The 24,455-nt window shown below is 37.8% G+C and overlaps 1 protein-coding gene across 1 annotated transcript in view; it reads left to right on the top strand.

Moving 5' to 3' along the window:
- Nucleotides 1-24,455, top strand: part of Lrba (LPS responsive beige-like anchor protein) — a 543,225-nt gene that overhangs the window by 114,231 nt on the left and 404,539 nt on the right. Inside the window, exons 24-31 of the mRNA XM_032898147.1 lie at nt 677-855; nt 1,638-1,791; nt 2,098-2,278; nt 3,817-3,944; nt 4,353-4,460; nt 6,773-6,932; nt 9,874-10,324; nt 18,448-18,581. Coding sequence (XP_032754038.1) covers nt 677-855; nt 1,638-1,791; nt 2,098-2,278; nt 3,817-3,944; nt 4,353-4,460; nt 6,773-6,932; nt 9,874-10,324; nt 18,448-18,581 — 1,495 coding nt within the window. The remainder of the gene's footprint in view (nt 1-676; nt 856-1,637; nt 1,792-2,097; nt 2,279-3,816; nt 3,945-4,352; nt 4,461-6,772; nt 6,933-9,873; nt 10,325-18,447; nt 18,582-24,455) is intronic.

The following is a 24,455-nucleotide window of genomic DNA, read 5'->3' as shown; positions in this document are numbered from 1 at the left end:
TAACTTCAAAATTGGCATAAGTTTAGTTTATAAAGCAACTATAGGAAATGCTTGCTTTTTATTTTTCAACTAAGTCAGTTTTAGCACATTCCTTTTCTGAGTAAATCTGGGCTATAAAATTACTTACCAAGACATGATTCTGGTTTCAAATTGAGGAGAGCCTGTGTGACTGAGAGGCACAGCTTTCTTTTTTTCCCGGTGTTTCACAGTGACATGTGGGCCAAGTGGTTGGATGCATATTATTGCCTACCCCTTTTTTTCTTAACCTCTGTTCCTCATTTCCTCCCTTTTCTTTTGGTTGTTGTTGTTTTGTCTGTTCTTCATTATGTTGACCTTTGTTAATTCTTATTTTAACTAATGAAGAATAATCTAGTTACTGTCTGGATCATAAACACTGTCATCTTAGCTAATATTCAGAATTAAAAACGGCTTGATTCCTTTGTGATATGCTACACAGTGGCAAGGTCTATAATAACGGCTCTATGTTAATTACTGTTGAGTTACGGTATTAGTATATGCCATGCTAACTTTGCTTTAAGTGTATGGTAAGATTTCTCATTAGTAATTTTGTTTAATTTTACTTTGTATAGCATTTGTTAGACGCATTTCAGGGAAGCTAGTGAATTCTTTGCTGAAGTTATACTTGCTTATTAGTTCTTAACCTTTTCTCTACCAGATATCAAGGCAGCAGGAGCATCCAAGACAAGAAACAGCACCAGATACAGGTGACCAACAAAGGAGGGACTCCAGGTCGACCATGTTTCGCATTCCTGAGTTCAAGTGGTCTCAGATGCATCAGCGTCTGCTCACCGATCTTTTATTTTCCATAGAAACAGATATACAGATGTGGAGAAGGTTTGTCTGCTCATATATTCTTTGTAGAAGACATATATGAATTTTATTCTCTGTTTTCAAAGAAATGTAGTTAAACATTTTGCATTACCCCAGACATTTGATTGAAAAAGCAGAATATAAATTACTCTAGGTTAGTATTTTATCACATTTCCATTTATTCTCCATTCTATGAGTGGAATCTCTCTCTATACTACAAACCCAGGAAAATCCAAAATTTCCCATACTAAAAATTGCTCAAGGTTTGTTACGGTATTTTTTTCTAGACTAGAATTAACAAGAATGTAGGTATTCCAATGGGGCTTGTTATTGTAAATGCCAAAAAGTAGTTGAAATTTATGTACAGCATTGTTCATATATTTAATACAAATAATCTTATTTATGTTCTATTATTTTGCATTGTGTGATTTATAATTTTAAAAGAATCCAATTTGTTGATTTTTGTTTGTAAGTTGAGAGAATTTTATACCACCATGCAAGAAAGTAGTAGTAAAATTTGTTTTAAATAGCACAGACAGTGCTGCTTGCCTCCTGAGTTTTGCTATGACTTTTCAGTGAGCATAATTTCATTTAACTCTTCAATCCAGGTGTATAGTAAGTGTCTGTTTAGCAGAGGCGCTGTGCTCTGTACACAGAGAGTGTCTTCTGACAGAGCGGTTGGCTTGTTCTGAGAAGGTGCGCACCTCAGTATCTGCTGCACTTCCTGCCTCTTTTGAAGCAGGTAGTGGTGTACTGTGATTTCCTTTCCTTAGCTTCATCAGTAAACATGATTTATCTTTGGACAGCCATTCAACAAAGACAGTTATGGACTTCGTGAATAGCAGTGACAATGTCATCTTTGTACACAACACGATTCATCTCATCTCTCAAGTGATGGACAACATGGTCATGGCTTGTGGAGGAATACTTCCACTGCTTTCAGCTGCGACCTCGGCCACGGTAAGGACTCCCTGTGCGTTAGTGTGAGTCGTGGGTGCTGTGTGCAGTGGGCTCCGTGCAAACAACTGCAGTAATCAAGAATGCTGCTTTACCAGGCATGCGCTCACTTGTGAACAGTATGGTCAGAGTCTTCTCCGTACCTTCGTGGTTTGTTTGCTTTTTTTTTTTTTTTTTTTGATGAAAATAGAATCAGTCTACTGTTGTAGATTTCCAGAAAGCCTAAACTGGGAAAAAAATGTAGAAAGTTGAGGAATGTGTGTGATGAATGTGACTGTGGATGTAGTAACCAAACCTTCCATTTTACAGCACGAGCTGGAGAATATTGAGCCTACCCAAGGCCTTTCAATAGAAGCCTCCGTAACCTTTCTTCAGAGGCTCATTAGCCTTGTGGATGTGCTTATATTTGCAAGTTCTCTTGGTTTCACTGAAATTGAAGCTGAAAAAAATATGTCATCTGGAGGAATTCTGCGACAGTGTCTCCGATTGGGTAAACTGTTTAGAATTTCATGTGACATTTTCAGTTATCCCCTCATTAAAGTACATATTTTTTTTACATTGGAGAGGTGTGTGCTAACCATGTTGCCGTGTTTGTGCACATGGTGGCTAACGTGTTTAGTCATGAGGTGGGCATAAGCAGCATGCTGCTGAGGAGATTCTGGCTAGCATCCACCCTTCTCTGTTAACTTCTGTTTGATCTGAAGTAGAGCTTTTCAGATGTTATAAACCATGGGAAGATCTTCTCAGCACGTCTTTCATCTTGGCTGAGACCTAGAGTCTCCCGAGTACTATGAAATGCTGATTCTTTCCTCAGTGGGCATCATTCAAGCCCACATTTATTCCTGTAAGCTGGCATGGTTTATTGAAGCATTTAACAAAACCACTGAGTCTCAGGTCTGTTCTGCTCTCCCGTGTTGAGGCTTCGGTAGATGAAGCGACCCTTCTCTTTGCATGAGCTTCCCTGTCTAGGTCTAACTACTGAGAGTCGGCTGTCCGACCTGCTGTGGACAGAAGACAGTGGGGAAAGAGGGTCCAAGACGTTGAAGCAAACCGTCAGGAACCGTGGCTTTATGAAGACAGTAATCTGTAAAAAAACAGCAGCAGCAGTCAATTAATGGGATACTTCCCTACATTTGTCAAGAATAAGTACTATAAACTAGTAAATATTCATAATTGGATTTTTATACATTATAATTTTCATTAGAAATGCCACCGACCATAGCTTTAAGATGATTTATAATTAAAAGTTCGTATTGTGCATTACAAAGTAGAGTTGTGATTTAACTCCTGTCGTTAGTGCTGATGTTTATATTGCAGTGACAGCTCTTTTGTTCTGTTGTCCATGAGGAGAGTGTAGAGCAAAAAAATAGGAACTTGATCTCAAATTGAAAACTATAATTAGTGCAGTTGAAATCTAATATAGAATTGTCTGTGTGGGGCTGCTCCATCTGTAAACTTACAAGGATTTCTAAACTGAGCCGGCTGGGTACTGCAGTGGTTGAGTAGCTGCCCAGCACTGTGAGGCTATAGGTGCAGTCATTTGAAGTACAGCAAGGCCAGCACTCCATTCCTGAGTGATTTCTGTTCAGCAGAACTCCCTGGAACTTTCTGAAGGGGCTGGAGGACAGTTTGTGAAACAGTACTCAATAAAGATAAGGTTGGTTTTGAGCTCGCAGTTGCAGTTGAAGATGGTGTTTGAACTTGTGATCCTCCTGCCTCCTCCTCCTGCCGAGTGCTGGAATTGCAGGCATATCTACCAAACATAGTTTACTGTTGAGGTGAGGGATCGAATCCCAAGTCTCAGCAGTGCTAGCTGAGCTGCTTTCCTAGATCTTAGCTGTAACAGAGAATAAAATTGGTCAATAAACACGAGGTAATAGTCTAGGGACATTTTAGGAATTTGCTCAGGGTAATCTATTTTGAATGAAGTGTAACGGAATTGTATATCGAAGGTGATTTATATCTGTGCTATAACCTTAAATATAATTTTCTTTCTTTCCCAATTTTTTTTTAAAAAATGTCTTCTAGTGTGTGCAGTGGCTGTAAGGAATTGTTTAGAGTGTCAGCAGCATTCACAGCTGAAGGCCAGAGGAGAGGCAGCCAAAAGCTTGAAAGCAGTACCCTGCCTAGTTCCCGTGGGGAGATCTGCAGCAAAGGTGAGGCATGGCAGCATGCTTATCTTCCACAACGAAGACCCTACACAGCGTGCTCCTTTTAACACAAAGCTAAAGAAATTTGACGTGCATTCTCAGAGTCACTGTCTTCTGTCAGTGTGACATTCAGATGTTCGTGTTTAAATTCAGGGTAAATACTTGCATGCACGTACTCTCGTCTGCTTTCCTGGTACTTTCCCCTGCTGCCATGATACTTCCTCATTCAGAGATGCCAGTTTCCACATGACTCTGTCCTCCACACCAGCTCCCACAAGGAAAGAAAACTTATTTGAAGAAACTGGGAGAAAATTGTTATGACATACTTTTTTGATGGTTTACTGTGTTCACTTATTTTTTAAAAATTGTTTTAATGTGTGTGTGTATTAATATTATTTATTTTATCTCTAACAGAGCCCAGTGGACATTGTGACTGGCGGTATATCTCCAGTAAGAGATCTTGACAGGCTCCTGCAGGACATGGACATTAACCGACTTCGAGCTGTTGTTTTCAGAGACATCGTAAGTTAACATCTTTCTCTCAAGTATTCTCTCAGCTGGTGCATGCTGGTCGTTGGGCCTGAGGTACCTGAAGGAGAAAGAAGTTCTGTGACATGAAATTGATGGGTTCAACAGGCAGGCCTTGAAACCAGGTGGCTTAGAACTGATATAAAATCTTATATCACTTGATATGATGGTAAGCAGAGTTATCTGAATAAATAGAGCTTGTCTGTCAGAGTGAGAGAGCAGTGTACTGCAGCATTGGATGGTTCCTTTATGTCTCTGCAAATCCAAAACCTTCCATTGTACTCAAGTGACCTCTTCAAACGTTGTTGCTAGTAAATGACAGTCAGAATTCAAACCCTGTAGTCTTGCCCTTTGCACTTAATGTAATAATGTACTGTCTTCTAAAACTGTATTATTTTACTGAATATTTAATGTTTCTTTCTCCCTCAAGGGTTTGTTAAAAAGTATTAAAAGGTACATAATGAAGTGTCTGTTCCATTGGTATTTTAAGCTTTTATTTGTGTTTTATTTCTGAGGTAGGATTTTATGTAGCTCAGGTTGGCTTTCAACTTTTGGTTGCTCTCGTCTCTTCAGAGCTGTGACTATAGTCACATGTCTTACTGTCCTTTTGACTTTTTAAAGATTGAAGATAATTTTGTTTTTAGCAGATTTTGATGTTAAAATTTTTAAAGTCTTATAAAATATAAATCTTAAATAGAGTCATTTGTAATGTCTTCAATCCTGTGAATATTATCTTTAATAAGTACTTGTTTGAACACATGTATATTTGTATTGGGTACTTTAAATATGAACTCATATGAAGTTTTGTGAGTATCATTTTTCTTTGTCCTTACTTTTTCTCTGGTATTTTAGTGCCTTCTTGTGTTCTTGACTAGGTCTTAGTACAAGTTTATGACTTGGAGTGTTGTTACCACACAGTGGTTTCTGAGTATTGACTGAAGAGCACAGTGCCAGATGCAGTGAATGTCTTATCTCATTTATAGTCCTGTGAGGAAGATGGTAACATTAGATTTTTACTGTGCTAGCAGGCACACAGTAGAAAGAGGTAGAGGAAGGAAGTTAAGAACTTTTGTAATTTGATGGGATGAATGAGGATTTTTAGTAAGGCTTGAGAAATCAATAAATGACTAAGAAAACCACGTAAATGATTTGCCTAATGGTCACGTCATCAGTAGTTATAATATATGACAGGAAAGGGATGTTTAATAAAAAAGGAAAAATGTACATTTATCTTTCCTACCAAGACTAAGAAACTCATACCTGCAAACCTATGAAATGCAGTAGATGACTAGAAATACTGGAAATGTGTCTAACAACTCATCAAGCAGACCTGCTAAGGGACAGTTTGATATCTACCTTTTTTATGAACTTGTACCCAAAATTTCTTGCAGTAGTTAATTTTTTTATTTAATTTTTTATTTTTTGAGGATTTCATATATGAGAACAGTAGGTGATGATTTTCATTTAAGTTTTCATCTGTTTTCTCTGCACAAAGCTGAAGGCCTAGGGCTAGTGCCGCTTCCCGGGAGAAACTTCAGACTTAGAAACTTACTGAGATGCACATTTGATATTTTTAAATTTAAAATAATTAGGTTAAACCTTTTTTGAGGCACTATCAGATGTGATGTGTGTAGCATCTTTTTGTACTGGATACAGAGGTCTTGTCTTTGATAGTCATATGCATGCAGGTCATCTATAGAGCTAGGGTGGCTACCTCTGTGCCTCAGTTTAGTTTGTCCTTTCCTTTGAGGAAAATGGCTTACATTTAGTCCTGACTTGTGTGTGTTTGTGATATTTAAAATGTTCTGGTGGTTCCTTTTCCATCCCTTTCTCTCTGTGATAGCTTTACTCTTTCCTCCTGGATGTTTGTTCTGGACATGCTGGGTATCATAGTGCAACATTGCTGTGATATTATTAAGTTTATATGTTTGGATTTTTATGATGAAAAGGAGAAAGAATCAGTTACCTTTGTGTTGTGATAATTACTATTTGAGTTGCCTTTTAAAGCATGGTACAACATGTCTCTTAAGATTGAGCACTCAATTATTTTTAAAATTGAATTGGGCTTTCTGTTTCTGTGTTTGTATACATTTACATTTAATGTTATTACTGCCAAGAATATGTTTGACCTTGGTCAAATGTATTTTAGAATTATTATATTTAGTAATAAATTATTATATAAATTATACATTTTTTCTGTGTCCATTGAAAGATGTGTGAAAATCTTTTATATTTAAATGTTGTAATGTGAAATAAGATTAAAATGTTAGTAGTGGCCTGAACAGTTGCTTTTGTTTTTGCCTCAGGAGGATAGCAAGCAAGCACAATTCTTAGCTTTGGCTGTTGTGTACTTTATCTCTGTTCTGATGGTCTCAAAGTATAGAGACATTTTGGAACCCCAAGATGAAAGGCACAGTCAGTCTCTTAAGGAAGCTGGTAGTGATAATGGAACTGTATCACTTCCTGGTAAGTCTCCATGGTTTATTTTCTGACACCCAAAGTTCAAACAAAGCCTTACCTGATTCTGGAAACTTTGTGTAAAGTGAGACCATAGCATTCCATTTACTAAGAGCAAAATATTTTAAATATGTTTACTAATAACTCTTCAATTTTTATAAGTATACATATTGTATTATTATTTACAATTGGGAGATGTGTTTTGCACTGTAAGTGATCCATCTAATTTAAAGATAGGAAAGTGTTATTCCTAGTAAGTAAAGAGTACAAAATTTTTACTTTTGTGTTTGCTATGAAGGGTAATTCAGTCTTTTACAACAGATTTCTAGGAAATTGTGTAAACAATTAATAGTAATCACTATAGTTTTAAAAGTAGCTTTTAGCAAGGTAGTAGTGGCAGGTGCCTTTAATCTCAGCACTCAGAGGCTTGTGGATCTCTGAGTTTGAGGCCAGCCTCTTGAGTTCCAAGACAGCCAGGGCTACACAGAAAAAGAAATCCTGTGTGGAAAAACAAACAAACAAAAATAACCAACCAACCAACTAAACAAACAAACAAAAGGAGCTTTCAGTTACAGAAATGTAGGTAGAGAAACAGTGTTGATAGTTACAGAACTAGCAGCGCTGAGAGGAACAGCACCCCTGCCCCCACAGGTTCTCATCAGTATTAGGTTGTTGTATTCATGTAGATTTGAACACACAGGAAAGAAAAGACTCCACCTTCTTGGAGCTTATCTCCGGCAGGAGGAGACAGAAAATATTTTTTAATAGACAAATTTTATGGTATTTTAGAAGGCAATGAAAGTAATAATAAATAAAATGTCAGGCACGACAGGAGAGATGGTTTATGGACTTTTCTTTAAGAGAAATGAGCAGTCATTGGAGTGTTGAGTACAGAGTTATTACTGACATGTATTTTAAAAATAACACTTTGAGGCCAGTGTTCAGCTGATAAAAGCATTTGCTGTGAAACCCTGATGATCTGAGTTCAGTTCCCAGAATCCACCATGGAAGAAGAGAACTGACTCCTGTACGTTTCACTGTGTCTTCCACATGTGCAGCATGATATGTGCACCATGATTCAAATGTGTGTATCTATATATGTGTGTGCATATACAAAACATATGTATATTAAAAACACAACAATAATAATAAATAACATTTAAAAAAATTAGGTAGCACTTTGGAATCTGTGTTGAGAATATACCTCAGAGGAGAAGAAAAACTAGTGTTTAGTTCTGTGGTGCCATGTGACGTAATACATTGAAGCTTAGTAGTTTATAACAGCCTTCATATTTCATGATTTCTCTGGGTGTCATCTGAATTGGACATGGTGGGAATGCTCACCCCTGCTTAGATGTTTCCCGAGACTGAAAGAGTAAGATGGCTTCCCTGCTGTCCAGTGCCTCAGCTGGGAGGCTCTAGGCTGGGGTTGGCTGACTGCAGCAGTGTTATGCTGGGGGAAGGTCTTGATTCTTTGTTTTCTTCCATTACTTTGAAAGACTTTCCTATTTCCATGTAGTCTTTCTCATTAGAGTAGAAGTCAGTTAAATTCTTAACAGATCTGATTTGGATTCTGGGAAAAAGTCTGGCAGACCTTATTAAAACTCAGCTTTGGAACTGGCTATTACTTCAGGTTCTATTCTGTTGGTTAGCTTCTGTTGAACTAGCTCAGATTGAAGGACTTCTTCAATACCAGGAGGTGTGAGTCAGTAGGCTCATCAAAGCAATTGCCTTCCACTGCCAGTTATGGGGACAGTCCATTCACTTGATGGACTAGGGTTGTTGTAACCACACAGATATCTAGGGGATAGAAGGGCAGTGTTTCTGAACATTAGTGTGGGTATTTTTAAAAGAAAAGGTATTCAATAATTACTATAAGACAACTGGAGTAGATCGAAGGTGAAATATTTCAGTTTTCAACCTGTTGACTTTAGATATTTTGACATACAAGATGATATAGAGCAGTGAAATAGTCAATATATTCTGTATGTGTATAAGATTATATTTATATTTGTTCCTTTGGTATGTGGGGTGGAGTTGTGGTATGTGGAGAGGGCTGGGATCACTAAGGGAAAATACATGTAGATAGAGGTGACTAGAGAACCAAGGAGTGAAAGGCGCAAGGATCGACTTCTAAGTTCCTTAAACCTAATGAATCAGGGTAGCAGTTGAAGACATTACTGAGAAACCGTTGGTGTAGTGTTATAAGAAAAACAACTAGGAGTCGAAGGAAGAAAGAATTATCAAATTGCAGAGGACATCCAGCAACTTGCTTTACTGTCAAGTGCTATTAGAGGACTGATTATTAAATTTGACAATATGTAGTTTTTCGGTGAACTTGAAAAGAGAATATTGGTTGGAACGACTGGAAGCTCGATTGATCAGAGAGCAATGGGCTGGGGATTCAGCTCAGTCGGTAGAGTGCTTACGTAGCATGTATGAAATTCTGGGTTTGATTCTTCAGCCCCTCATGATCTGGCTGTGGTGGCATATATCTGTAATCTGTGCACTCAAGAAGTGGAGGAAATAAAATCAGAAGTTCAGGCCTTTTCTGGATTAGTAGCAATCCTAGGATGTGTGGCCCTGTCTTAGCGGCGTGGGTGGTGTGCTCCTTGTTGAGCCAGATTACCGCAGTGTTGATTTACTCTGCTGTAAAAACTGTGTGAGGTAGAAGCTTTTACCTATGCACTGCCGGTGTTCAACTCTGTTTGATAATCCATGTTTATGTTACAATTACTTCTGAAGGTTGATACAGGCATTCATTATTTATTCATTTTATCATCTATTTTGGTTATGAGGTGCATGCTCTCATTATATTTTAAAGTTTATGTAATAGTTTTTGCTTTTGAGAGAACATGACACAAAATCCTGGATGCCTACTGGGACTTTAATATACCTGTAAAAAATTAGTTCTTGATTTTTTAATTTACTCCTCTGTTTTTGGTTAAAAATGCAGAAAACACAACAGCAGAATTTAGCTCTTTAACACTGTCATCTGTGGAAGAATCATTGGAAGGCACCTCCTCTACTCGAAGGAGGGCCTCTGGCCTCGGGGAGGAAGCAGCTTCTGGCTTAGGAAGCAGTATGTCTGTAGCTTCTCCAGCAGCACCTCTGGGTGTCAGCGCCGGTCCAGATGCCATCAGCGAGGTGCTGTGCACTCTTTCTTTGGAAGTCAATAAATCTCAGGAAACAAAAAATGATGGAGGAAACGAGTTGGATGGGAAGGTGACACCATCAGTTCCAGTTTCAAAAAATGTCAACGTGAAGGACATTCTCCGGAGCTTGGTTAACACGCCAGCAGATGGAGTCACGGCGGATCCGGTCCTTCTGCCCCCAGCCTGCCTCGGCGCCCTGGGAGATCTGTCTGTTGACCCACCTGTGCACTTCAGATCTTTTGACAGGTATGGAAATAGTCCTTCGTTTTGGTCTGCTTATGTTTGCAAATTGTAAAGGTAAACAGAAATTCAGTATGTAAGTCTACATTTTGTGGCTTCAACATTAGAATGGAATGTTGTATTCTAATTTATAAAAATATAAGGGTAATTTTGTTGTGTTTGTACAATATTTTTATTTATTAACATTTTATATGCCACTAATATAACTTTAGGAATATTTTTAGTAGGGCATTAGTACATTGCATGTAAAAACTCCATTTCTTTCCTTCCTTCCTCCCTCCTTCCTTTCTTGTTTTTGTGGTTACCTCTCAGACATTACTTGAACTTATAATGCTATTCATCAGTTTCTTGCTACCAGTATTGTGTCAGCCTTTATGAAAACAACATCAGAAAAGGTTGGAATCTAGATGCCAGTAGGTACAAGAGTTCATTTGGGAAGTCTGAGAAAGTGAGCTACAGAATCTTGTTGACCGTGGAGCCCTAAAGGTTTTGTGTGTGTGTGTGTGTGTGTGTGTGTTTGGTGTGTTTGTTATTGTGTTTTTTTAATAGAGTGTCTGTTTTCTGACTAGCCAGTTTACGTCTGTTACTCAGGATGCTGTCCAAGGCCCTCAGCATTGCTGCTCCGCTACCAGCTGTGACATGTTGTCGCCTGTCTAGGGTTGTCTTTATGTTTTATAAAGTTTCCTTTTGTTCTACTTCCTGCATACAGTTGTTGAATGCATACTTTTAAAAATTAGTATTTTTACCTGGAAACAAACTTATGTACAGAAAAATTTCTACTATGAAATTTTTTATTTTTCTTGAGACATTAAGTTGTTAATATGATATTTAGATATGTTTTAATACATTCTGTGTTTTCTATATAAATATACTCTTATCTTTAAATAAGAAAATTAAAATTGATATAATGCTTTTTAAAATGTAAAATATTAACTGTATTATCTAAACTTCTTTAAACTTCTTTACTTATTTTTACTTATTCCTTCACAATTTTTATGTAGATATAATGCACTTTGATCATCCTGCCTTATTTCCCTCCTCTTCTCGTCTAGCTCCCGTTCAACCCCTTCTTGCCAGCAAACATCCTTCCTGCACTGACTTTTTGTGTGCCTCACTGCCTGTGTTCGTTTATTAGATTTACGTCTGTCAGTGTGTGGATCTGTACCCATGAGTGCAGGTGCTTGTGGAGTCCAGGCTCCCCTGAAGCTGGAGTTACAGCAGTTGTGAGCCAGCTGACATGGGTGCTGGGAACTGAACTCTGGTTCTTTGTAAGAGCAGTGCGTGCTGGTGATCACCTCTGCAGATGCTTCTTCACTCACACTGTGTATCATTAGGATTCAGTGACAGTCTTAAGTCCAAGTGATCCAGTTTGAGATTATGTCCCTCACGTCTTTGAATGACCTGAGTTTATATTCATGTAATATTGCCTTAGAGTTAGATTGACATCAGCACGTTGTTGACAGACATCACAGAAGCCACAGCTGCTTCTTGCATCTTGTCCAGTGCTGTACCCATGTCTTGTCTGCTGTAGCTTACTCTGGCCAGTGAATACAGTCGTATGCGCCAAATCTCTCTACTGTTATGGAATTCTTTGTGAATAGAGGCTACAAAATTCATCGCTTTTTCTGTTCATTCCTGAACTTAAAGTTTTCTGTTTTATTTTATGGCTTCTAATATTGGAGGCTATTCCACATTAGATTACATAATTACATAATTCTAGGATAGTTTGGTTCTCGTCCTCTCTTTCTCCATTGTTTGTATACTATTGTATCTTAATATCTTTTCCGGGCCAGCCCCAGGTTCCACAGCGCACTGGATTGTATACAGTAGACGCCTTGACTTGGTCAAAACTGGGATTATGGTTGTGAACTATTGTACCCAGACTAAAATTAACTTAAATTTGTTCTAGTTTTAATAATAATAAATAATCAGGTGGCTAAATACATAATTGGCTGTCTTATTAATATACTTAAATATTTTTATGAATGACCAAAGTGTTTTATTTTGGCATTTTTTTCAATAATGGTGAAATTAAATCTCTTTTCTCAATACCTTAAATGAGATTATGCATTTACTTAGGGATTCCTGATTAGGTACTGCATTTAAAAAGTTTGTTAAAATAGAAAAAAACCAATAATTTAGGTGGTAGCATTTTTTCTGGGTATTCTGTGGAACTTTACATGTCTGGTATGCATTTAACATATTGTCTGAAGGAACAGAAACTGTTCTATCTCACCCCTGTCTTTTTTCGTAGCATGAGACACCTTTTGAAGGACTGTTTTTTTGCAGCCACAGGGCAATGGAGTGTCTTTGGGAATTTCAAAGCATCCCTCTGATCATGTATTTATCTGAGGAATGCTGTGCCAGAAATCAGAACTCTCCTCATATCTTAAGAATTATCAACTCAAGCAATAGCTGGGAAGTTTAGAGTAACAGCTCCATGAGTGACCCTTGCTGAAAGGCTGCCAGGCTGGGGCTCGGTGAGAGGGAAGGTGTTTGTGTTCATTCCCATGCCAAGACTACTGCTCTTGTCTAATTTGAAGATCCTCGCTGGCAATTGATTAATGGATGCCAGGGATTTATCTTGATAAGGTTCAAGGGCTGGTCTGTGTTTTCAACTGAATCCTTAGGGACTAAAGTACTCTGTCAAAAGGTTTTTTTCCCCCCTTCGTGAACCATTTTCATGTTAGATAAAACAGCAATGTGATGGTGTGTGATATTTTGAACTGATACTGTTTTGAAATGAAAATTCTGAAACTTGTCTGGAATGTATTGTTGCTTTATTTGTGGCTATTACTAATTAATTTTTGAGAAAACTTTCAGACTCCCTAATTTAAAAGAATGACAAAACAACATGATTCTCACTTGCTGTGAGTTTCACTGTAAAAAGTACATCCTAAAAAATCTGTACATAATGGAGCAAATGCTAAGTATTCTAAATGTTCTAAAGGTAGTGAGTTCATAAAGAAAATCTATAAGTAAACTTTTCACTTTAGTATCTGTGTTCTAGTTGACATTTTGAAAAGCTAGCTGGTATAGCTGTTTTTCTGTCTTCTACATTCTTTATGACAAAAAAGTGAAATGTTTAGTTAAAATTGACATTTTTCAAAATTCAGATAATTACTTCTTAAACATTAAGACAGTTTTGAGTTAATTTTTAAGTAGAAGTTTAAGGTTTAGGTTATAGCTCAGTGGTAGCCTGTGCTTAGCCTGTGAAAGATAATGGGTTGAAAACGCAGGAGAAGAGGGAAAACAATGAGTCGGAGATGGGAGAATTTAAAATAGTGGGCTCTGTGCTTTTATATGTCTCTTTCTTTTTAAAAAGAGACTGCAAAATCTTTTGTTCTTAAATAGCTAATTCCCACTGAAGAATGATAAGCTTAAATTTTTAGGTTATCTCTTTAAAGGTAGAATGCACTGTCCTGGTTTAGATATATGCTAACAGGATGAGCATAGTGGGCTAAACATCTCTTCTGCTAAAGGCTTAGTCTTCACACTGAAACTTTATCATGGCAATAAGAGGAGGCACCCCACACATACACATGTTATTTATTATGTTTTTAATTAGATCATGAGACTTTGGGTTTTATTTTAATCTCGCCCATAGCTTTAGCAGCTTTATGTTACATTTCAGAACTGATTTGAATCAGGTTATGCATTTAGAAATTACTAATTTTATTTTTTGTGTATACCAATTAATACTTAGAATAGACCGCAGGGAGGAAGCATGATCTCAGAGGTGGCTCTCCCAGGGCCAGTGTTATCCACTGCATTTCAGATGCGCTGACCTTCATATTTCCCCAGTGTGGGAAACTGGACCGCATCCTTTCTGGTAGTGAAAGTCTCCCATATTAAAATTAAAGAATAGAATGAAAACTTCATTTTCTATTTATTATCAGATATATTTTATAATTTATTGGTAGTATGTGTAATTTCTTACCTTGATCATCTTCGCTCATATGCTGTGTAGATAATTATAATGTAGACATATCCGTGAATATGCTAGCTGGAGAACTTAGTGAACATATTAAAAACCATTAATTGTATGCTTTTTGTGCATGAATTATATGGCATGTGAATTATGGCTCAATAAAACTTTAGAAACAGGTTGTTGTGAGGCAATGGCTGAATCATGCATATGTAGATTTGTGGTAATTCTGAAAATTTCTTTTGACCAGTGTCTTAGTTAGAGTTTCATTGCTGTGAAGATCCATCATGACCAAGGCAACTCTTATAAAGAAAAATTAAAAAAAACAAACATTTAATTCGGGCTGGCATACAGTTTCATCATGGAGGGAAACATGCCAGTGTCCAGGCAGACAGGTGCTGGAGAAGGAGCTGAGAGCTCTACATCTTTATCCACAGGCAGTGTCTTAGTCAGGGTTTCTATTCCTGCACACACATCATGACCAAGAAGTAAGCTGGGGAGGAAGGGTTTATTCAGCTGACACCTCCACATTGCTGTTCATCACCAAAGGAAGTCAGGACTGGAACTCAAGCAGGTCAGGAAGCAGGAGCTGATGTAGAAGTCATGGAGGGATGTTTCTTACTGGCTTGCTTCCCCTGGCTTGCTCAGCTTGCTCTCTTATAGAGCCCAGGACCACCAGCCCTGCAGTGGCATCACCCACAATGGGCTGGGTCCTCCTCCCTTGATCACCAATTAGAAAGTGCCTTACATCTGGGTCTCATGGAGGCATTTCCACAACTGAAGCTCCTTTTTCTGTGATAACTCCAGCTTGTGTCAAATTGACACACAAAACCAGCTATTACAGGCAGCAAGGAGGAGATTGCATGTGTTTCATTCTGGGCATAGCTTGAGAATTTAAGACCTCAAAGCTGACAGTGTCACACTTTTTTAAACAAGGCCACATCTCCTCCAGTAAGCCCACACCTCCTGATAGTGCTGATCCCTATGGCCAAGCATTCACAACACTTGAATCTATGGCCAGACCTGTTCAAACCACCCACAATAAGTTATTTTATCTTTCTGAGCTTGCCTTAAAATAAAAAAAAAATGTTTTAAAAAGGTGTTTGGTGCACATATCTGCAATCTTAGGAATTGTAAAGGGAGCAGACAAGATGGTGGAGGAACAGGAATTCAGGGTACTGACTTCTAGTACCTTTTACATTTTCTCTCCCAGCTATTATCTATTATCTTTTTTGAAATAAAATTAATGTATACCTTACCAATGTTTTTCAAATTGAACTATAAATTTTGAGAATATGTACAAAAATGTGGAGAGTAAATATTTACTAAGATGAATAAAAAATATGCTATTTTTCACTTTTGTTAAGTAATATTAGCAGTGTGTTAAATGTTTAAAAACCCAAATCAGTGTTTTGCTGTGTTTTAATTAGCCATGTACAAATAATTACTGTACGTGTTAAAGAACGGACATGCAGTGTAATATTTGATGAGTTTTGACCAGTGTATTTACTTTATTACATAAAACAGAGTCAGCCCTCTCCCTCCAACCTAACCCATCTCTGTCCCCACAGGCAATCGCTATTTTTACTTTTTACAAAAAAGCTTATTAGTTTTCCTTCTCCAAAACTCATTTTAAAAAGGAAGTAAAGAGTGTGTTCTTGAATATAGGCTTCCTTAATTTTTTTTGACAAGTGTCTTAGGGTTTCATTGCTGTGAAGATGGTACCGTTGCGATTCAGCCATGTCGTTGAGTTTGTTAGCACTCTGTACTGTGCTGTGTACTGTGTCAGCACGTCAGCACTCACTGTTTAGGAACTTTGTTTTTCTGCATGGAGGACACTTTAGCAACTTCTAGTTTATCCAGGTATTCTAAAGCATCTGCAAGCATAATTGTATTATTGGATAGCTATATTTTCTTGAGCAAAGTCCTAACGTACAGTTGTTGGGTCATAAGATAAACGCATGCCTAAATTTTGATTATAGAAGTAGATTTTTTTTTTTTTTTTTTACTGTTTTGGATCAAGTAAAGGACCTCAGACACATTAGACAAAGTGCTGTGCCACTGCCTGCCCACAATTCACCATCTAATGTTATTCTCCCGTCAGTATGTGTCTGTTCTATGCATGAAACAGATTGTGATGGCTCTTTTGTGAACAAATGTGAAAGTGAATTATTTATATTTCATTTTTTTCACCTAATTGTTGAACATGGGAAATTTTTTTACATTTTAGCATATACATTTCTGGCAAAGCAAGCATAGATTATATTTGTATTGTTTCCTGAGAGTGCCATCAGCACATATATATGTGTACATATATGTGTGGACAGGCATGTGCGCGCGCGCGCACACACACACACACACACACACACACACACACACACAAGGTCATATCTACTCTTTATGTCAGTGATCTTCCTTGGATATAAGCTCCCATGATTTAAGCACACCATTTTGGATTGGGGGCTCAGGTGGCCGTTGCTCCCGTTTTTTAGTATATAGTTAACATTGGCAGTCACCCTTATAATGATGTGACACCAGCTACCCCCAAGTACATTGAATAGGCCTTGCCTAGCACAAGATAACTTGATTTAATTGGCAACAGTATTTGCCCTCAAATGATAGTCAGTGAAGTAAAACGGAACCTATTTCACTTTGTTCTACTTGTTTTTAAGTAAGAACAGAAATGTATTTTTAAAATAATGGAATTACATGCCTTAGAAAGTATGAATACATTTATTAGGACAAGGTATCTAAGTAACTTTGTTTAAAAATCAAATACTTTAAAGCTATTAAGGGAATACTTTCAGCTTACACCGTTGTCAACAGAAGACGTGATTAAATAAATTGAATGGTGAAGACTTTAAGCTGATGGTTAACACCGGGTAATTAAAAGTAAGAGCTGCTGTGGGAGTACATTATATATCAGCTGTCCTTTTACCTCATTAACTGGGTTTTTGCATGTTTATGGAGCTAACTTCAATTAAAAATGCCTTTTAAGTTATGTCTAACACGGTCTTCTAGTTATTCTTTTAGTATAAAGTATTGCAGTTTAATTGAAATTGGTATATCATAAATATCTGTGTTTGAATAATACACAATATAAACAACTGGTTATTTGGTACTTTTTCTGTGTTAAAAAAAATTGTCCATTGTCTTCTGTGTGAAATAGTCAAAAGCTATTGTGTATCCATTACTTGTATATTGTTTTCTCTTTTTAGATAGTTAAGGCTTTATGATTTTAAGTTTGCGGTGCCTTGAATTCCTCATTGAAACATACTGAGTTTTCTGCATCAGTTGTGAAGTTTTTAAATAAGTTAATTTTTTGTCCTCTTCAATTCCAGAATTTTCTCTTTCTCCCCCTGCCAATTCTCTTTGATTACATTCATTAGAAAGTTCAAGATGGTCTTAAATTAAAAAAAATTGTAGTGTAAATGTTGGTTAAAATGAATTATTTTCGTAGGATATTGTCTTAGATTTAAGAACAATGAAGCTGGGGAAATAAGCTGTGAGTAAAGTTTTTGCTGCACTAACAAGAGGACCTGGGTTTGATCTTTATGGACCTGTGTTTTTAAAAGGCGTGTGCATAGAAGGGAGGGTGGGGAGGAGGTAAGAAGGATGGCTCAGACGTTAAGATCACTGGATGCTCTTCCAGAGGGTCTGGGTTTGGTTCCCTTCACCCACATGGCAGTTCACAGCTGTTTGTAACTCCCGTTTGGGGATCCAGTAGCCACTTCTGGCCTTTGTGGGCACCAGCCACCCATAGTATAGACAGAAGACTTATATGCATTAAAGAGAGACAAATAAAACCTTGGATGTGATGTGCTCTTGTAAGTTCAGCCCTGGAGAGACAGAATCAGGTGGACCCTGGAATTCACCAGTTGGTCAGCTTGGCCTACTGAGCAGTTCTGCCCAGTTGAAGGCCCTGTCTCAAAAAACAATGTGGTTGGCGCCTGAGGAGTAACATAAGGTTGTCCTCTGGTTTATGCATTCAGGCTTTCCTGTGTGTTTCTTCACCTCCCCTCCCTTCCCCCTTCTCTAAAAGAGAAAAAAGGTACATAAATATAGACAACATTGAAGAGATTTTAAGTAGTAAGAGTATTCTAAATAATACAACAAAATAAGGTAAAAAAGAAAATGAAAGCTTTTTTATTTTTAAATGCATGTAATTGATGTAATTTATATCTTAAAAACTTTATTACAGAAGTGTCATCATTGCAACCAAAAAATCGTCAGTCTTACCCTCCACCCTTACTGCGAGCGCACCAAGTAATGCTGTCAGTGTGGTTTCTTCAGTAGATTCCACCCAAGTGCCAGATGCAGGAGGAGAGTCACCAGGTGAGTTAGGTATCAAGGAAGTCAACAGAATTTTTAGATCATATTTTAGTAAATCTTAAGATTTTGTGATAAAACCAAGAAGTTTGTAAGGTGCTTTAGAAATCGTTGTGCTTTTGTGTTTTACTGTTGATTGTTTAAAAGTATCTTTTTGTTTATAACTACTATTGCTTACTAATATTCCCAAAAATCTGAGTAAAATTAAAAAATAAAATCAGGGCCAGAGATTCAGTTTGGGTGTTAGAATACTTGTCTAGCATGTATTGGACCCATGAATTGTGGTGCATGTACCTGCAAGCCTAGCACTTCCAAGGCAGAAGCAGATGATCTGGAAATCAAAGTTGTCTTTGGCTATATAGTGCTTTAAAGACCTGCTTCAGCTATATGAAGCTGTCTCCAAAAAAGGTCAGTATTGTTCCACTCCAACTTAACATATTATAGTGTATTAAAGGGACGAATGGCTGCATGAATGATAGAATTATAAGAATATACATGCAATTTTCTTTTGTCTACTTTGTTGTTCTTGAAAGGGTATAGACAGGAGTATAAATCAAAATGTTCTGATGACGTAAGCCTTTAAATGCTAATGATTGTTAAGGACATATCTACTTATAGCCTACTTTGTTTATTTTTTCTGAATTAGAATCTTGGAAAGTACTTGATACTCTCAAATGATTTGTCATTCTTGAACTAGCCACGGTGGGACAAATGATCTTTTAGCTGTAACCTTATTTTATCTAGTTTTCATCTCATACTTCTTTTTACTGTAAACACATATTAACTAATGAATGTTAGAGCTTAAATCCCTTTATGTTAGCTGAAGGTTAGAGATAATACAAGTAAAACTTGAAGGAAGCAGTATTAACAGAGCCAAGTAGGATGCTGGGAGATGACGTTGGTCAGGAGCTTGCTGTGCTTGATGCTGTCCTTGACTAACCATACTCAGCCAGCCCCTGCCCCCATACTTTGTTTTGTATTATGTGTGAACAAAATAAACATAATTATTTCTGTCATCTTCCTGTTTTTCTTTTGAGACTAGGTCTCCTGTGGCCTAATCTGGCCTTGAATTCACTGTGTAGCTAAAGATGAATTAAAACTTGTGATCCTTCTATCTGCACATCCTAAATGCCACAGTTGCTGCACACCTGGTTTATGTGGTTTACCAGTGATTCATCTGTGCTAGGCAAGCACTCTACAAACTTACCTACTTACCCATCCTACTTTTTACTTTTTTTATTTTTGGATTTTTTTAAATTTACATTTCAAATGTTATCCCCTTTCCCAGTTTCCTGTCCCCCTTCTTGTATGAGGGTGTTCTCCCACCCAACTACCCACTCCTTCCCACCTCCCTGCCCTGATAGTTCCTTACACTAGGAGGTCCAACCTTGGTAGGACCAAGGGCTTCTCCTCCCATTGGTGCCCAACAAGGCCATCCTGTGCTACATATGCAGCTGGAGCTATGGGTCTGTCTATGTGTACTCTTTGGTTGGTGGCTTAGTCCCTGGGAGCTCTGAAGGTTCCAAACCCCTTCAACTCCTTCCATCCTTTCTCCAGCTCCTCCCAAGAGGACCCCGTTCTCAGTTCAGTGGTTGGCTTCGAGCATCTGCCTCTGTATTTGTCATGCTCTGGCAGAGCCCTACTTTTTGTTTTTATTTTATTTGTCATAAAATTTTGTTTTAAAGTTTGAAATGCAATTAATTTTTAGGGTGTTCATAGCATTTATATACAAGAGAAAATGTTCGTAGTATGCTACAGAAAATCAATACTTCATGTACTACTCAATAGTAACTGTGTTAAGTATATGACTTCTGTGTCTGGTAAAAGTAAGGCAGCATATTGAAAGTCACCTGCTTGATTTCATACAGCTGTAGTAGTGGCGCTCACACACTGTCGGGTCTCGCACACCTAACGCACGGTCTTCACACCCCTTGTGCTTGAGTTACTGGTGTATGCCACCATGCCTTGCTACTCGGCTGCTATTAGAATTTACTTTTAGTGTCTTTTTTTTTTTTTTTAAGCTGAGGACCAAACCCAGGGCCTTGTGCCTGCTAAGCAAGCTCTCTTACCTCTGAGCTAAATCTGCAACCCCTGGTGTTTTCTTTAAGGATTCATGAGAAGCACACACACTGTTTTCATACATAGAAAACATTAGGTATTACGTTAAAAATTACACTTAGAAACCCAAAGTTGTAGTAGTATTTTGCATCATGTGGTTTAGGGATTTATTTTATTAAAGCAAAAAGAATCAGTAAACTGAACTGACTAAAATTCAAGATATCTACATGCCTTTGTCTCCTGAGTGCCTGGACCTAAGCTTTTCTTTACCTGAAACTTGCTGTTTACCAGCATGTCCTTGAACCTAGAGATCTGCTTGCCTTTGTGTTTTGGCATTAAAAGTTTGTCTGTACTGAACCCCCAGTGAATGTGATTTTTGGGGGGAGGGCGGCAATGGGGGGAGGGTGGGGAGGGGAACACCCACAAAGAAGGGGAGGGGGGATTAGGGGGATGTTTACTCAAGTTAATAAAAAAAAAAAAAGTTTGTCTGTATTCCAGCCAAATCACACAGACATAGAAGGTCTTTGGACTAAACCACCCAGGGACTAAACCACCAACCAAAGAGTATACATTGGGGGTGGGGGGCATGGCTTCAGCTGCATATGTAATAGAGGATTACCTTATCAGGCATCACTGGGAGGGGAGTCCCTTGGTCCTGTCGAGGCTCAATGGTCCAGGTAGGGGAATGCTAGGCTGCTGAGGCAGGAGTGAGTGGGCAGGTGGGAGGGGCACCCTCCTAGAGGTAGGGGAAAGGGGGAGGAAATAGGAGATTTCTAGAGGGGAAACTGGGAAGGGGAATAACATTTGAAATGTAAATAAATAAAATAACTAATTAAAAAAATTAGAATCAGAGTTGGGAGTATAGCTCAGGACAATCTTGGGTTCAGTCCTCAGTGTCACACTTTAGGAACAGGAACTGGGGATTTTGTTGGCTCATGCTTTAATCCCAGTACTTGGGAGACAGAGGCTTGTGGATTTTTGAATTACAGGCCTGTTGGGTCTACAGAGCAAATTCCAGGACAGCCAGAGCTACACAGAGAAACCCTGTCTTAAAACAGCTAAAGTAAATAAATGAAATAAACGAGTAAATAAGCAGCATCAACCAACACAGTCAAAAGTTAATCTTGCTTTACAGTTTTTGCCTAAATATTTTCTTTGAATTTGTTACATTTTTATTTTTTACACTTAAATAGATAGGTACTTCTCTTTATTAATGTCATAAAAGTTTAGGGATAACAATGAATTTTAGAGAAAATAAGTGATAATATTCAAAGTATATAGCTTTTAAAATTACTACCACTTGTCAAACAATTCTCAAGAAAAGTTAATTAACCCTATAGCTGTGCTCAAATGGTACTCATGTGCCACCTTAAAAAAAAAAAGAAAAGAAAAAAAAGAAAAGTTAATTAAATTATTTATTTATTTATAAGGTCTTATATAGCACAGTCTGGCCTCCAACTTCTAATCCTCCTGCTTCAGGCTCCAAAGTATTGGAATTACAGGCATATGCCACCACCCCTGTCTTGAGAAATATTTTATTAATCAATTGTAATAAAAGTCAGTGCCAGCAGTTTTTCACGAACCAATTTTACTGTGAAGAATTTAGCAAATGGGGGTGTAGGGATGTAGTTTATTTGGTAAACTGCCTATTTAGCTTGTGTAAGGAATACTTCTTTATTTTGGGTATAGTAAGGCAAAAATAAAAGGCTTTCCAGAAGTAGGAAAATCGCTGTTTTCCCCATGTAAAGTGCTTGTCACTGTGTTCTAACTAGATGCACGAATAAGTTGGCTTAAGCCCATTGCAGTAAAGGAGAAAGCATACAGTTTAAGTGGCAAGCCAGTCACAAAGTTTACTACAGGACTAGAACTTGTGTTCACTGAGTTTCATGAGAAGAAAATGAGGGCTTTAGATTAAATACTGTGAGGAAAGGAAGCAATCCTTGGATGGGATACTGTAAGTAATACCTGAAAAGAAAGCGTGGGCTACAATGTGTAAAGAAGTGCACTGAAATATGAAGATGTGTGTATGCATTAGATTATTATTATTATTATTATTATTATTATTATTAATAATATTATATCATATGAAGATTACATTGAAGTCTAAGGAATGAAGGAAAAAATAGTCACGATGAGATTTTCCTTTTGACATTTTGAGATAAGGTCTTGTTTTGATGCTTATGGTAGCCCTGAACTCCCTATGATGCCCCATTCCTAAGGCAATCTTCCATCCTCAGCCTCCTAAGCACTAGAATTATATATGTGAACCATCATGTAACCTTACAAAGATATTTAAATTATTAGTTAATAAAATGTATTACGTTTCAACATTTCAAAAAAAAAAAAAAAAAAAGAAGGGTAGGTCCTCTTAAAGCTTGGGTGGTTGGACTCCTCTTATTTCTTTGGGCAGAGTTTGTGGTTTTGTTTGTGTTGTGACATGATTGCACAGTGGTGGTTTTTACTTAGATTCTTCATAGTCCTAGGGTGCCCGTGCTCAGAAATCCTTTATCCCAAACAAGACTGCAAGCACTGGCGGTGGGCTTTAGTGCACCTTTTAGCAACTGTGTGTGGCTGATAGGGTACTGTAGCACCTGGATGTCGGAGGCCTACCCCCTCTTAGTTTGCTCCAGCCACTTTCTCTCCATTTTCTCTTCTGTTATTGTTTTCACTTTAGATGCTTCTAGCATACACTGTCTGAGGTTTGAGAAATAGAGGAAACATATTCAACCTCTGATCCTGCATAGATTTCAGAGTTCTGTTTTTCAGCTTTGAGGGGAGAGGAGGGAGGAAGGAATGGGGGGGAGAGAGAGAGAGAGAGAGAGAGAGAGAGAGAGAGAGAGAGAGAGAGAGAGAAAGAGAAAAGAAAGTGTGTGTGTGTGTGTGTGTGTGTGTGTGTGTGTGTGTGTGTGTGTGTGTGTTGGTGTGTGTTGTGTTTATTGGCTTTCTTTGGTCTACCTTGGTAAAGGGTTGCAGTGGAATTTTGTTTCTTCTATTTTCACATTTACCTGGCACCTTGTAGGCTACAATGTCAGGGAATCAGATTTGGTAACTGTACCACAGCTGCTGCACAGTGTGCCCTTCTGTACTTGACCACCTCAGGTCTTTATTACAGTGCCAGCTGGACTCCTGCAGCTCATTTGCTCTGACGTGGAGGGAAGTTAATACGACATTCCTTCCTAATACTGTGCAGATAGCAATGACCCTCCCATTTATGTTCCACTTCTATCTTAGATTGATTGGTAGTCTGATCCTGTATATTTTATCCTCCCCGCCCACCAGAATTATTTTTCTAACTAAGTCTTTTGGACTTAGTTCTTCAAGTCTTGCCATTATATATTTTGATTCCTATCCATTCCTGGCTCTGCCAGATTTAGTTTTCTGACATACTCTTTTATTAGGTAAATTTTACAGACAGGTATTTCTTGATGATGCAAAGACAATGGTGTCTGTTTAGGAGAAAACAGTTTAAAGACTCTATTCATTAAGAGGACTGAATTGTTATTATTAAGATATATGCATTAAAGGTTATATCAGACCATAATTGGAAAGACTAGAATAAGACCAGATAATGTACTTTAAACAAAAACACTGAAATAGAATGATAGGAAAGAGAGTGATGGGACAAAAATAGGCTTCTTCAAGTATGGGAGTTGGGATGATTAGGGGAATTACATCTGCAGTTCAAGTTAACCAAGCCCTTCAGTTATATCTTTAGACTCTCCAGCTGCTAGAGGTAGGTGGAGGGGAAAGATGAGGGTTTTCTGCTCTTTAAAAAGTGCTGTATGACAGCTGGAAGAAGCACATTTACATTATCAGTTGGAA

This window comes from Rattus rattus, chromosome 3 (genome assembly GCF_011064425.1).
Source record: "Rattus rattus isolate New Zealand chromosome 3, Rrattus_CSIRO_v1, whole genome shotgun sequence".
In the NCBI taxonomy this organism is placed as follows: Eukaryota; Metazoa; Chordata; class Mammalia; order Rodentia; family Muridae; genus Rattus; species Rattus rattus.
Note: the sequence above shows the minus strand (reverse complement) of the source record. Positions and strands in the feature narration are given on the sequence as shown.